The 15,194-nt window shown below is 37.1% G+C and overlaps 1 protein-coding gene across 2 annotated transcripts; it reads right to left on the bottom strand.

The window, feature by feature from the left end:
- Nucleotides 1–2,979: 2,979 nt before the first annotated feature.
- Nucleotides 2,980–8,813, bottom strand: LOC120739335 (C-type mannose receptor 2-like). 2 transcript variants are annotated; one of them, XM_040041087.1, is made up of 5 exons: nucleotides 7,741–8,813; nucleotides 5,887–5,996; nucleotides 5,117–5,509; nucleotides 4,628–4,978; nucleotides 2,980–4,443 (listed from the first exon to the last, which is right to left on the bottom strand). In XM_040041087.1, exons 1-5 carry the CDS (start codon nucleotides 7,782–7,784, stop codon nucleotides 4,097–4,099), a joined length of 1,245 nt encoding a protein of 414 aa, XP_039897021.1. In that variant the 5' UTR covers nucleotides 7,785–8,813; the 3' UTR covers nucleotides 2,980–4,096. The 2 variants fall into 2 exon arrangements, with proteins under 2 accessions (XP_039897021.1, XP_039897022.1); XM_040041088.1 differs by having other exon boundaries at nucleotides 2,981–4,443; nucleotides 5,887–5,927; nucleotides 7,741–8,226.
- Nucleotides 8,814–15,194: the final 6,381 nt, after the last annotated feature.

Genomic DNA, 15,194 nt, shown 5'->3' with positions numbered 1-15,194 from the left:
TTTACAGAGTCAGCAAGTAGATTCAGTGAAGCTACAGCTTTAGTGCCCAATTATCTTATGATGAATATCCAGAGGTGGAAAGAGTACTAAAATATTTTACTCAAGTACAAGTAAAATTACCTAGTAGCTCATTTAAAATTTACTCAGAGTAAAAGTTACATAGTTACTTTTTTGTCAACAGGAGGACAGCCTCTTCTGAGTAGTGCAAAACAGACAATGGGATAAATCTCAAAGTAGTTGTTTTTTAATTAAAAGAAAATCTTTACAAATTAAAGTGCAGTGGCGGTTAAACTGCAAGTCTATACATCAAAATGAATAATGGTCACCAAACCAACCAAACTGTCAAAACCATTTAATTCTTTTACATGAGAATGTGTTCTAAACTGTCAAATAAGAGAACAAGTACTGAATTGAGCTGTATGGCAGCTGCTATAAAAATGTGTTCTAATTTTTTAAACTTGGCCCTGCTCTGTTAATTTTGAGGAGCAATTCAATTCAATTCAATTCAATTCAATAAAACTTTATTGATCCTGAAGGTTGACCCCGAAGGAAATTGGGTTAAGGCTGCCGACCTTTGCCAGCGTCATCTTACCCTCCGACCATACATACATTACACAAACATCGCATGGGGAAGACAGGTCAGAGAGGTATAACGATGGAAAATGCACAACACGAGGAAAGATAAGGAGAAAAAAATAACTCCCCCCAGACTGAGCTCCAACAGGGAGATCAGTTTGAGAACAGAGAAAAAACACCTCTGCACATAGCACATGTTATTCTTTTGCCTGCAGTGTGAACATATGTGGGTTAAGTAAGAAAGTAGCCACTTCTGTCTTCTGTCTAATTTAACTAATTTTTTTTTAAATAAATTATTATTATTAACAAACAGGAAAAGTAAACACATTTTCTTTTGGCAATTTACCAATCGAGTAAAAAAAATCTTAAGTTGCGTGGACAACAACGTGCCCAATAACAGCTTATGTCTTAACTAAATGTGATTAACTTGAGTACAGCCTTTTTTGCTAAAATAAATGTACAAGTTTCATTTAACTTACCTCTACATGCTTGCGCATGTTTGATGTGGAATTTGTAAAAGCTGCTAACTCGGTCTCTCTGGGCAAACACAGCTTGCACTGCATAATAAAGCTGTTGCCTTTCTTGCACTTGAAGCCAAAATGGTCCCTTAAATACGGCCAGGGGTTCACATCGGTTTCTTCGAGTTCAGGGTCAGCAGAATTCGATGGGGTTTCTTTTTTCGCTGGATCCGTACCACTGATGTCAGACTCCATCTTTATCGTGACCCAACGCTAATTTGTTCTACTACCCATCATTCCCTGCAGTATTTCCGAAGCGCAATGTTGGTTTTTTTTTTTTTTTTTGTTTGTTCTTTTAATTTACTCAGTCAGTAATTTAATCAGTTCATCAGTTTCTCTCAAAGAGAAATTACTCTCATTTGACCACCTTCAGGTGTCTTTGAACAGGCTGATCCACACACTCATCAGCGAGCCCTTAGATCAGGTCCGCAAATTCTTTGCCTTCCACCTGAAGTCCACTGGTTGAGTCAGTGTGAAGATATCTGCAGCAGTTCTGACTAGAGATGGACCGATCCGATATTACGTATCTGTATCAGTCCGATACTGATGTAAATTACTGGATCGGATATCGGAGAGAAATAAAAAATGTAATCCGATCCATTAAATATCAAAAAAGCTTGTGTAGCGAGTTGATGGGAACAGCTGTTTCAAGTCCAAACGTGTCTTAAAAACCTTAGCGAGCCCTCCTCCACAACCAGAAACTCTCTGAACATTAAAAAAGGTACAGCCAGCTGGTAATAGGTCATTAAAGCGCTTAACTCACTCTGTTTATGTGAACTTGGCCATTTGCCTTTGCTGTTGTGTGTGCGGATGATTATCAGCTTTATTTAGCTTTTAGCTACCTGGATACTTCTCCCTGTCAATCATCACTTGACTGTCTCAGTGACGTTAAACTGTGGATGGCAAATAACTGTTTAAATTTTAATGATAATAAAACGGAAGAAATTTTATTTAGCCCGCATTGCTCTATTGTTTCTCCAGATGCTGACATTGGTGTTTTGACCTCCCTTCTGAAAAGTTCAATCGTAAATCTTGGTGTGAATTTTGATTCTGCACTTACCTTTGATGGTCATGTAAATGGGGTGGATAAATCGTCTTTTTATCACCTCAGACGCCTATCGAAGGTCAAGGCTTTACTTTCCAAACGTAATTTGGAAACTGTTATTCATGCCTTTATTACCTCACGTTTGGACTAGAGATGGCACGATACCACAATGCAATTCCCTTTTAATTGGGGTTGGGTTAGGCACCCTGTCATGCTTGCAATTAATGCAAAATGCAGCAGCACTTTTTTTAACTGGTAGAAGGAAATTTGACCGTATCACTCCGGTTCTGGCTTCACTACATTGGCTTCCTATTGTTTTTAGGATCCGTTTTAAAGTCCTTTATTGGTTTTAAAAATTTTAAATGGTTTGGCCCCTGTTTATTTATCTGATTTGTTGAAGCCTCATGTTCCTACTCACTCGCTCCGTTTAGCTGATCAATTGCTGTTGTCAGTCCCTAAGTCGCGGCTGAAACTCAGAGGAGATCGAGCTTTCTCAATTGCGGCTCCGATGCTTTGGAACAACCTTCCCCTTCATTATAGACAAGTGTCTTCAGTGCAGCTCTCTAAGTCCAGATCGAAAACCCGTTTTATTCCGTGGCTTTTAACTCCCTCCTATTATTTTATACTATGTTTTGCTTTTCTTTGTTTTTGTGTTGTTCAGCACTTTGGTCTGTCTGGTGCTATATAATAGATGATGATGATGATGATGATGATGATGATGATGATGATGAAGAAACTGACATTGTCTGTGTGGAGTTTCTAAAAAAGAACATCAATCACACCTACTGGCTCACTGGATTGTAAGGATACATCTTTCCTCTCTCCTGAAATTTACAATCAACAGATCGATTTCACACTCTCTTTTTAACATGTTTTATTCCTCATTATTTTATAGGCAGTATTTAAAATAAGATACAAACACCAAAGACATATCAAATGAAGTCAGGGCATTTGAATAATGTTTGCAAGTTTCTGTTTCTTACAATTTTATAAAATATTTCAATCACATTTGTAAGGCTTCATTTGGCTGTACAACAACTACTGTCACCAGTAGATGTCCCCCAAGAGTGTAATAACAGAAGCTTCAATCAACTTTTCACACAGTGGTTCAACAAGGTTCAGAGCTTCATAAAGCCTTGTTTTACCAGAGGAAGTCTGAACTACTCACAGCAGAAAAACTGCAATTTGAAAGAGAACAAGAAGAAGAAAGAGTCTGCTCATCACTCATGCACACAGTCTGGTGCAATCAGCTGGTTCTTAAATACCAGTGAGCTGATGAAGACAATAAGCAGCAGGTGTGAGGTACCACTGTACAAGGATGAGGAACTTTACCTTGGGATTTTACCTTAATGCAACATATACTAACTAATATTAAACTTCATAATATTATACATTATAGCATTTACATAAAAACGTTTCCATGTAGAAATGGAAGTCCTTATGAAATTGGATCTTTTAAGCTACTTAATCTGTAATCAATTTGATATTTAGCTTTTCTTTCATGTCGAGTAAATCACAATTACAGCTTCTCAACTGTAATTATGGTTTTACCTCAATTATTACTGAATCAATACAGTAATTTGGGGTTTGAGCTGCTAGTGCCAAGATGAATTATTAAAAATGACATTGAAGTAAAACAAGTGAAAAAGTTACAATTTTGAAGTCTAAAATTATATTTTTAAAAACAAACAAAGAAAAAACTACCAGCCATATTTTATAAAAATATAAAAATATGATTCAATCCATTTTTACTTACCAAGCAAAAAATTACAACAACAGTCACCTCAAGCAGCTTTAGATATTGTGAGGTACAAAATACAAACCATACAAACTCCCACCAAAACTACTTGAATCCACATTTCCCAGAATGCTTTTGAAGAAACGTTTTAAAAATCAACACACCCCAAACACAAAGTAAATAAATGCAAACCCTTTTGACCAATGATCAGAGAGGATTTTACTTCTTAGAACAGATGAAATTAAACATTTTATTATCAGCTTGTTTGGACCACTTATGTGGGCTTCCACTATTCATGGCTCCAGACATGTCACAGCCATCAGTCGTTCCGCCAGAGTCCCAGTTTTTATATTCAACTACCTCATCAGTGACCCAGAACCAGAAACCCAGAGTGCAGGTGTAGCGCAGTCCCAGCCATACGTAGGTAGAGTTGGCCTGCTTGACTTTCTCCTGGATCCAGTTCTGTTCATTGGAGTTAGTAATGGACACCAGGTCATTGTACTTCTCTCTGCAGTAATACAGGGCCTCCTCCCAGGTCTTGTTTTCTTTGATCAGGATGAAATTATCTGTTAAAAATAAATAACTTTAATGAGTATTGGTATTAAAAAAAGAGACAGAGCAAGGAGTGCTATGGCTATTTTACAGTCACTACTTCTTTTTATATTATGAAAAACAAAAAATAAGTAGAAAAAATACTTCGTATTGATAGTATTTTCAGCATTGTAAAAATATACTCATTGTAAAACTCACCATCATAACAGAAGAAGGGTTTTTCTTTGTCACATTCATCAGAGCTCCATTTTCCTGATCTGTTTAACAGAGTCATAGCACATGTCTTGTTGCTTTGTTTATCATTGAATAACTCCATATCCCAGTATCTGAAAGAGAAATCACTCCCATCTGACCACCTCCAGCTGTCTCTGAACAGACCGACCCATGCACTAAAGGTATGGTTGTTAAACAGGGTCTTCATTTCTTCTCCATCTACTTGATCGAGTCCACTGGCCAAGTCAGTGTGATAGAATCTGCAGTAGCTCTGAGCCTGTGTCCAGTTCATAGATGTTTCAATCAAATGGAATGTTTTATTGTCTTTCTTCATTCCTGTAAAACCAACAGAATAAAACACAATGACATCCTTCAATTATTTGTCTCCTGAAACTTTTTTCTGAAATGACAATTATGTGATTACTTAATATCATGATACTATAATAACGTTTAGTAGTATTCACATCTCCTCACCATCGTAGCAGATGAAATGCATAGTAATGTTACATGAAACTTCTACCAGCTTTTTATCTCCTTTATCGTATCTTTTCCTCCCACAGTTTCCAGGCGGTTCTTTATCAGGAGAAGTTCTTCCATCCAGATTCCAGCTGCTGTCATTATGAATGTATTCCACTCCTGGAAGAGACCAATGCCACGTCCTGTTTCCACCTGTGTTGTTGTTCAGTCCAATCCAGGCTTCTCCTTGATTCTGTGCGGAGTTACGGAGTCTGTTCATGTCTGTCATGTCAAACACTTTGGCCAGGTCTGTATATTTCTCTCTGCAGTATTTCTGTGCTTCAGACCAGCTCTTGTTTTCTTCAATAAAGTGGTACTCATACAGGCAGCATGTAAAGAGGCAACACTGACCTGAAATTCAGAAATATGATAAAATAAAAATCTGATTAGCAAATTAAACCTTTCAGGTTAAAACTGTCATATAAATGAGAATGAGTGCAATGATTTGTCAAACATTTTGGCCGAATCATTTTAAATATCTTTGAGCTTCTTCACTAAAATGATACTTATACAGCTGACATGTCAACAAGAAACTGACCCCAAAAACTGAAAGAAATGTGTTGATGCAAGAAACTAATTTAGATGATGGAGAAAAGATTTGCCAGATAAACATGAATCTATATTCAGTGAATACATTGGTAGAAATATTGCAAATGTTTAATGAACCAACATTAATCTGTGTTCATTTTGAATTTAAAACAGTACATCGGGTGAAACAATCCACTTACCCATCAGAATAAGCAGATACAGACTCCACTGCATCTTTGATCTGACAGATGAAAGTGATGTTTTATTGCTCAAGGAAACAAAGATTTGAACAGAACTTCTTTGATGCAAACTTTATGTCAAGAAAGAAAAGATGGATCAATATATCATGGTAGGAAATATATATGAAAAGAAGCCTGATAAGGAAAAATAGTGTGAACCATTATGAATCATGACATCACTGTTTCAGCTGCAGTTACTCAGACATCTAATCATTTTTAATCCAAACCTCTCAAACTGACAGTATTTATTTGACGAAACAAGTCTTTTCAGGTTCAACAACGTTTAATATACACACGCTTTGGATGTTATCAGCCCCATGAAGCAGGTGTTTATAACAATAGTAACCACTTTACAGTTACTCAGGTACTTGCTACAGGTTATCAACTAAATGAAGATTATTACATAAAAAACATAAAGTTCTTATAATATATAATGTTAAGATGGATCCATCCTCTTAAACACTTATCCTGCTCTGACGTGCAGGCCAGCCTGTAGATTATTACAGCTGAACCACAACATGCACTTCTTTAACCCAACAAAACTTTTCAAATGATTATCTTTATATTTAACCATCATGTGTAAGTATTAAAAACTCTAGGCTGGTTATGTTTATTTCCAAGTATTTCTGATTACGCTACACTTTTATATAAAAAAGTCTCCATTTTCCAAACTTCGGTAATTTTAATAAATGTGTGTATTGATACAAATTAGGCTGAGTTTTTAACTCTACTTCTGCTTTTCGTTGTAAACAAATTCTGTGCTGTGAGTAGGAAACAAATATCATGCTCAGTGAAAAGGTGACTTTCATTGTGCAAATTATATAGATTTTATAAGTTCTGAATCAATCAGATAGAAGTTTGACAACCATAAACTCAAACTCATGAATGCTGTGCTGTTTGAGCCACAGGGTTCATAAAGAGTGTCAGGAGTCCAAATGTTTTCATTAAACCAGATGAAATTGAGCTGATAAATAAAACAAATAATTAATAAACTCCGCAGCATCTTTTATGTCAGACATATTTGAGCTGACATAGAGCCAGTTTGGTAACTCTTATGTGCTGCATGAACAGTGCATGTCAGGCTGAAATACGCAAACCACAATCAAAAGGATCAATGCAGAAACATATTCATACAAACTCCAAATCATGAATTTATTATAATACAAAGTGAACTGAAATACTTTAAACTCTCTCCCACATATTACATTAAACAAGTCGCCCAGCGTAATGTAGAGGAATAAAGAAAGGAGGAGGACAGAGGGAAAGATGAATGAAGAGCTGCAGCTAAATGCTTGTAAATTAGTGCCCAATGCCAGGTCATTCAAAAACACAAGTTCATATGCATTTAGTAATTTACTTGTATCTGCTTTATATTGTGTGTTATATTTCATTGACTGTGAAGTTTTTAATACTTACACATGATGGTTAAATATAAAGATAATCCTTTGAAAAGTTTTGTTGGGTTAAAGAAGTGCATGTTGTGGTTCAGCCTGATATTGATCTTTTTGGGCTAATCATGAGTGAACCTTTACCCACAATCAGTCCCAAATTTTAGCTTTTGTAGTCTGGATAATTTTCATACTAGACGAGTGTAGTGGAAAAATTTCAGTGCTTGACTGTACTGAAACGTTACTAATGTTAAATATTTTTCTTTTTATATTTGGTCGCAAAATATAAATGGATTAATTCAAACATTTGCGTCATATAGAAAACTGAAAAACAGAAATACTGAGTAATGACATCATCTACATTCGACCTGTGCTTATGTACAAAGATAAAATGACAAAAAAACAAAATAAATAAAATTAAACTTACATCTGGTTAGTTCTCTCCTTGATGTCACTCCTCAGTGTGTTCATGAAAACTGCTGTCGAGTAAATGTTACGGGCTACACTAACACAGAGATCTTATTTCCCAAAGGTCAACATTTGAATATTAAAATTTTTCACCAGAAGGATCCAGTGTGTATATCAGATATGAAACGGGGATGTGATGCTGTTGAAAACATAAATATAACACTGCACTGTTGTCTGTCAAACGAGCAAGAGCAGGAAGGAGAAAGAAAATGTAAATATATCTTTTCCATTTATAGTTGATAATAAATGCAACTTGTCACAGTGAGACTAGAGTTGTACATAAAAATGCTTCAGGTTTACCTCATCATACAAATGTCAGTGACTCTGTTATTATAGTTCTGATTTGTATAATTAGTTTTATAAATGATTATTTCATTTTTACTTTTTGCTTTGAATTCAGTTTAATTTTAGTTTGTTTCCAGAGTGGATTTTCTTGTTTTGTATGGACGGCATTGCAGAGGCAAAATGAGTGCATGTACTTTCACTGCCTCGTCAGACAAGTTGTAATAATTTTTTTTCCAAACAATACTAAACTATATTTTATTTTAGCATTCCTAATCGAATAAAATGTTTCACTGTATTTGACTTATTTTTTTCAAAGTCCAGTTTTTATTTTTATTCTACTTAACTATATATTGTTTTCATATCTAGGTTTAAATTTTACTCTTAGTTCAGTATAATAAGTTTGGTTCCATCAACCTTACAGTTAAACTTGTTTCAGCAAAGTTCCAAAAAGTCCTCTTAGATTTTTATTCAGCTCTAACAAATGAGTATAAATCATAAACTACAAACTGTCTGAACACACACTGTTGGCTGTACAGCATCAACAATCTGTAGACGTCTTTTTACTTCTGTATAAGCCAGTAAAAAAAACAAAGGTGTATATAACAATAATCTAACTCTGGGTTTGACTCAGAGGTTGTTCCAGCTGTTTGTGTGAGAGGCTGGTTACATTTATTTCCACACATTTGTGATTATCCTACACTTTCATATGCATAAAAGGTCTCTGGTTTCAAAAGTTGAGTAATGTTAATAAATTTGTGTATTGATGCAAATTAGGCTGAGTTTCTAACTCTACTTCTTGTTAGGATGCCTGGGTCATTGACCCCGGGGTTTTTGAGTTTATTATATTATTTATACTTTCTAGTCTTTGGTTTCTTTGAGTTCTGTCTTATGGTTTATGTCTGTCTTCTCTAGTTGTTCTGTCTCCCCTGTCACCTGTATCCCCTTGTCTAGTTCGCGTCTCTGTGTATCCTTAGTTCCTATATCTCCGTGTCCAGTCAGTGTCTGTGTCTGCCTTGGTCCCACGTCTCTGTTACCTTTGTAGTGCCTGCATGTGAGTCTGTGTCTTTGTTCAGTCTGTGTTATGTGTTTCCTGTTTTACTTTGAAGGTCTCTGTCTTATCTCGGTGTGTTCAGTTTACGCTTCTTTGGTCTCGTCAGTTCTGATTTGCCCCAGCTGTGTTTCCCTCCTGTTACTCATTCCCTGATTGCTCCTTCTGTGTATTTAAGCCCTGTGTTTCTTTGTGTCCGTGTTGCGATCTACCGTTTATTTTGCTGTGTGTTTGCCAGTCCACCGGTGATAGTTTATTTTGAGTTTTTTCCTGTTATGTTATGTTTGCGTTCAGCATTAAAGCTGTTTTGGTTTAAGTTTGTCTCTGGAGTCTGCATCTTGGGTCCTATCCCTGTCCGCACACAGCCGTCACCTAACACTTCTGCTTTTAGTTGCAAAGAAATTCTTTGCTGTGAGTGGGAAAGAAATATTATACTCAGTGAAAAGGAGACTTTCATTGTGCATGTGGACTTTAATATGATACTGTCAGGCAAGTTATTATTATTAGTTCAACTTGTTTCCTGAAAAAACAAAACAAAAAAAACTTCAGGTAAAGCCTGCTTCTATTAAACTGTTAATAAATTAGAATCTAGACTCCATTCTTGCTCTCACCTCCCTGCTTCACCTCCTGGAACTCTGAATTCCAGCAGGATCATTCCGATACTCACCCGGAGCTCTGCAGCCACTCCTCTCCATCTCATGCACCTGCACCTGCACCTGTAAACAATGTTTCTCACCACCACCTTTTTCTTATCCCTGTTTATTCGTCAGGTCCCTTATTCCACTCGGCCCCCATGCTCTAGCTCTGATTTCCTTTTTTGCCACGTTCATGTCTTTGCCTACCTAGCTCATGTTATTATTTATAGTGTTATTCTCAGGTCCTTGTATATAGTCTTTTTCTTAGTCCCAGCACCTATGTCACACACTTGTATATAGCCCCTCATTCATGTTCATAGTTTTTGTGCTCATATTCCTGTATCAACCGTGTATATAGCCCCCTGCCCATGTTTATTAATATTTGTCTCTCACGTTTAAATCATGTCTTTGTAAATAAAGTTCATGTCACTCCAAGCCTCTGTTTTGAATCTGCTTCTTTTTGGGTCATCTTTGTGTGCTGGCTTCACCAGCTGTGAAGGTCATATAGATCTTCATCTCGCTGGTGTCGTCCAGCAGTACGGTCAGTGTGACTGTCTCTGTAGTAGGTCTGAGACTGTGTCCACTTCATAAATGTTTCAGTCAAATACAGTGTTTTATTGTCTTTCTTTATTTCTGAGGCAAACATAAAACTCCCATCAGCACTTGACAAAAAAAGGAAATAAATACCCAAACAATTTAGCGTCAATAGTGTGTGTGTGTGTGTGTGTGTGTGTGTGTGTGGTTGTGGTTCTCTCTCTCATCCTCCAATTCAGGACTTGTCCTTCTCCTTCTGACTGCAGGTGTTTCTCGTCATATTTGCAGGCATATAGAGAGGAAGAGAGCAAATGGAGCTGTTGGGACATTTGAGGCAGTCGGCTGTGTGGATGCGAGAGGAGGAACACTCGTCATCATGTTACTCCCGGTGGGGAGGATGTCCAGACAGACTCAAGCTGAATAACAACCCACAATGAAATAGATCAACAAAGAAAAATTTATTTAGAGCATAAAGAGAAAAGAAAATGGAAATACGTCTTTCCTATTTATCATTTTTACTGAATGCAACACTCAGCACTTAGACAAAAGTTGTACACGAAAATGCTTCAAGATAACTTCACCACCTGATCTTTTGTGATGACGTGATGAAACCTGCTTCCGGGCCCAAACTACCCTGCTTTTAAATAGGCTGTTGTGTTTTTAACATGTTTTAATGCTTTGTATCTTATTCTATTTAATCTCAACAAGCCCCTAAAACAGTCAGTGATCACTGTCGGTCTCTCTCGGTTTTTATTACCACTAATCATTTTAAAGCTTAGTTTTTACAATGTAACTACAGCCCAGCCCATGCAGCAGTATGTTAATGACTAACCTGGTATTGCGGACGGACCATCTGAGTCGTTCTGGCTGAAGTTTGGTCCTAACCATCAGGAACCCTCACGTTAACTTTTATTGAGTGGAAAAAAGTTAGCGTTCATCCTCCATCTTCACTGTGTTTATATTATGCTAACATAGCTGTGTCGCTAGCGATCATGTAGCACATCATTATATACCAGCTAGCCCAACTTCAGTAACTTCAGTGGCATTCAGAAACGTCACTGCTGTTTTCTGTCTTCATTATATCAGAAATTATAGCAGAGCTGTTCGTTTTAGTTCTTTTCAGAAACCCCACAGTCAGAACTTGGAATATCATGTTATATCATCCCAGTATCTGAAAGAGAAATCACTCCCATCTGACCACCCCCAGCTGTCTCTGACAGACCGGACAGCACTGACAACAACACTGACCTGAAAAACAGAAATATGACATACATAAAAGCCTGAATAAAGAAATTAAACAGTACAGGTTAAAACTGTCAGACATGAGAAGACTCAGTGAATCCAAGAGGAGAAACTAATCATCTCATAAACATGATTAGGACAAGGAAATTATTATTCCTTGATATGAATTCATCCATTCATTCTCTGCCACCTATCCTTTCGAGGGTCGCGGGAGGGCTGGAGCCTATTCCAGCTGTCTTAGGATGAGAGACAGGTTGCCAGTCTGTCGCAACACATTGACAACACATTGACATTCACACCTGTGGGAAATTTAGTTTCCAATTAACCTACCCACGCAAACACGGTAAGAACATGCACTCCACACAGAAAGACCCCGGCCTGATGGTGGAATTGAACTCAAGGCCTTCCTGCTGTGAGGCAACAGTGCTAACCACCGTGTTGCCCTAGACACAATCATTCATTTTTGTTATTTCAGCAGCTCATGAACAAGCTGATAAACATTTTATGCTAGTTCCTCTTTTCAATAAGAGTTGCGTAACATAAATCTAGTATTTTTTTCTGAGTACAAAGAGAAAAACTATCTCAAATATTCTCTACACATCACCTCTGTACCACAAACATGAAATTATATTACAAGTTTTAAAATTACATGAGACATTTTTTCTCTATTTGATGTCTTCATGAAGACAGCTCTCAAGTAAATATTGATATACACTAAAAGGGAGCTCACTTTGTAGTCTGTCGGATTTGAATATCAAAGTACAAGAGTGTGACTTTCCCCTGAATGAATGATCCACTGATGAAGGGATTTGTATGTTCCAGTTATGAAAGGCGTCATTATGAGTAAACAGGAAAAAGGGGCAGAAAACACTATGCTGCTAGCTGTTCACCAAGCCAGAACATATAAACATTCATCCATTATCTAAAACTGGGTGTGAGGCACAGTTAATCCGATACCAATATCATAAATTTGGACATCTGCCGATACTGATATGAATCTGCTATAGTCGATCCATTTAATAATCAATAAAACTGTTTTTCAATGTCTTGCTGCTTTTTAAAAAACAAAACACTGAGGCTATTCTATTATTCTTGTATGCAAAAAATGCACTGCACCCAAAAATATTTCACAGTTCAGCGATACTGATCTTTTTATTTTAAATTTTAGCAGAACTCTAAATCTAAGTATACTGCTCCAACTGCTAAGGTTACGCCATGTCGCACGTTTTATGAGGTGCTTTTGGGATATTTAATGGATCGGATTACTTTATTGTTTTTCTCTCCAATATCCGATCCAGTAATTTAATTCAGGATCAGACCGATACCGATACTTTATATCTGATCAGTCTATCCCTATCATTCATTAATAAACTGGACAATAAATAAATAAGTTAATAAATACATAAATAATTTATTACATGTTTTAAATTAAACCAATGGACAAAAAGTCATTACTGAAATATTTATTTAATTAATTTCAATTTAAATGAATGAATGAAACATTCAATTAATTATTTACTAGCATATTTAATGAATTCATTTTGTCACCCCTGGCCCTCCATAATTTATGCTTAGTGAAATGATGCAGGACTGTTGGATGACCAGGATAAAGTCTCTGCTTTCAACATTTTAGTCATTTGAATACATTTGTGTATCGAGGCACGCTAGACTGAGTATCTAACTCTACTTCTGCTTTTGCTCATAAACAAATTCTGTGCTGTGGAAACAAATATCATGCTCAGTGAAATTCTAACTATGTTTGTGTAAGGCACACAGACTGTCAGGCAGTGTCATGGAGACTGAGATCTCTCCGGCCAGAAGTGAAGTGAAAGGCTCAACCTCCAGTGTTACATGTGATTTATAGAGCCTAAATCACTCTGTTCTTTGTGTGCTTTTGCTGGTGACTTTATTCTTTCTTGAAAAAATGAATGAAAATATAAATTTGATCAATATGTTAGCAGAGACAGAGATATTGTAGAATGTGTGGAATAATTGAGAGACTCTCCCAGTAAACATTGGCTTGGCATTATTTTCCATATCAATTATTGCATCCTTTTGTGTTTTGTGTAAGATATATGTCACAGCCATTTGGCAGTGGAGATTCCACTCAAGTCCAGCTGCCAACTGACTTGAGTGGACCTGACTAGTGGCAGTAGCTGTTTGGTGATGATTTGAGCCATTCTCTATGAAGGGGAGATAAAGGAGGCGGGCTGAAATTGGAGGCTGTCAGGGGGTTAGCCTGCTTCAAAGGAAAAATAAACCTAGTGTGTATGAGGGGGTTTGTGAGTGAATGAGATCACACAGGACACACTGATCTCTGACTCTCTGACATTTAAGCTATAGGATTCAGTAAGAATGTGATCGTGTAGTAAGTAGAGTATGATTGACAAACAATTTTGATGAAAAAGTATTCTGTGTAGCTGGTTTAAAAGGCATTTTGCTAAAATTAATTTTCTTTGAGTCAAGAGAGTTTTCTCTAAGTGTGACTTCCCAGTTTACTTCAGAACCAGCAACACACTCAGAGAAAAACTGGTTCATCCTAAAGACAAAACTCCTAAACACAAACTCAGCAATTTAGTGTATGCTGTACAGTGTAGCGAGGAATGCCCAGACCTCTACATTGGAGAGACCAAACAGCCACTTCATAAACACATGGCACAGCATAAAAGAGCCACCTCCACGGGTCCAACTGCATCTAAAGGTCAAAGGTCACTCTTTTGAAGATGCCAATGTTCACATTTTGGACAGAGAGGACAGATGGTTTGAAAGAGAAGTGAAAGAAGCCATCTATGTCCACTGTGAGCGACCATCTTTGAACAGAGGCGGGAGTTTACGACACCTGTCTGCCATCTATAATCCAGTTTTGAGATCCCTTCCCAGACGCCTTAACGCTCACTCACATCCTGGGCCACCTGACCTCAGGAAATCACATGATAGGGTGGGGCTGGTTTCACAATGAGCTCACCCAAAACCTTGGCTGAGTGTGACCCACACCCATTTATAATCTTAAAGCTGTTCTGCTTCACTGCATGTAGGAAGTGTCAGTCTTCTTACTCCTTCTTTCTTCTGGTCTACCCAAAGGTCTTCTCTAAATAAGTAAAATTCACTTCGTCACCAATAGTTTTCAGATATGCTGTGCAGTCTAAGAAAACATTTCCCACGTTATTACATCACACTCAGCACTCACAGTTGATACAAGTCTACAGATCTATTTTGGTTTTCTGATCATTTCATTTGCAGCCTGGTCATCATCAGAGCAGACTTTTTTCAGCCTAGCAGCAGGGGCGACCGTGGCTCAGGGGGTTGGGAAGCTCATCTGTAACCGGAAGGTTGCCCGTTCAGGGTTTTAATAGTTTTGCAATTTTCATTAGTTTTTATTTTTATTTAGGTTTGACTTCAGATTTTCAATTTTATATCAGTTTTAATTAGTTTTTACCATTTGTTTGCTAGTTTAGTTTTTATTTTTTGAAAATCCTTAGTTTCAGTTTAGTTTTGATTAGTTTCAGTTATAGTTTTAGTCGTTTTTGCAATAATTAAGTGCAACAAAATCCCAGTTTCATCATACCAGTCATGCTCTTCTGCTTATCCTTGGGTATGTTGCTATTCCAGCTACCATACCCTGCACCCTGCACAGGTCGCCTGTCTGTCGCAGGGCTAACACGCAGAGAC

Source organism: Simochromis diagramma, unplaced genomic scaffold (genome assembly GCF_900408965.1).
Source record: "Simochromis diagramma unplaced genomic scaffold, fSimDia1.1 OVJJ01000370.1, whole genome shotgun sequence".
NCBI lineage: Eukaryota > Metazoa > Chordata > Actinopteri > Cichliformes > Cichlidae > Simochromis > Simochromis diagramma.
This window is presented reverse-complemented; position numbering and strand designations above follow the sequence as displayed.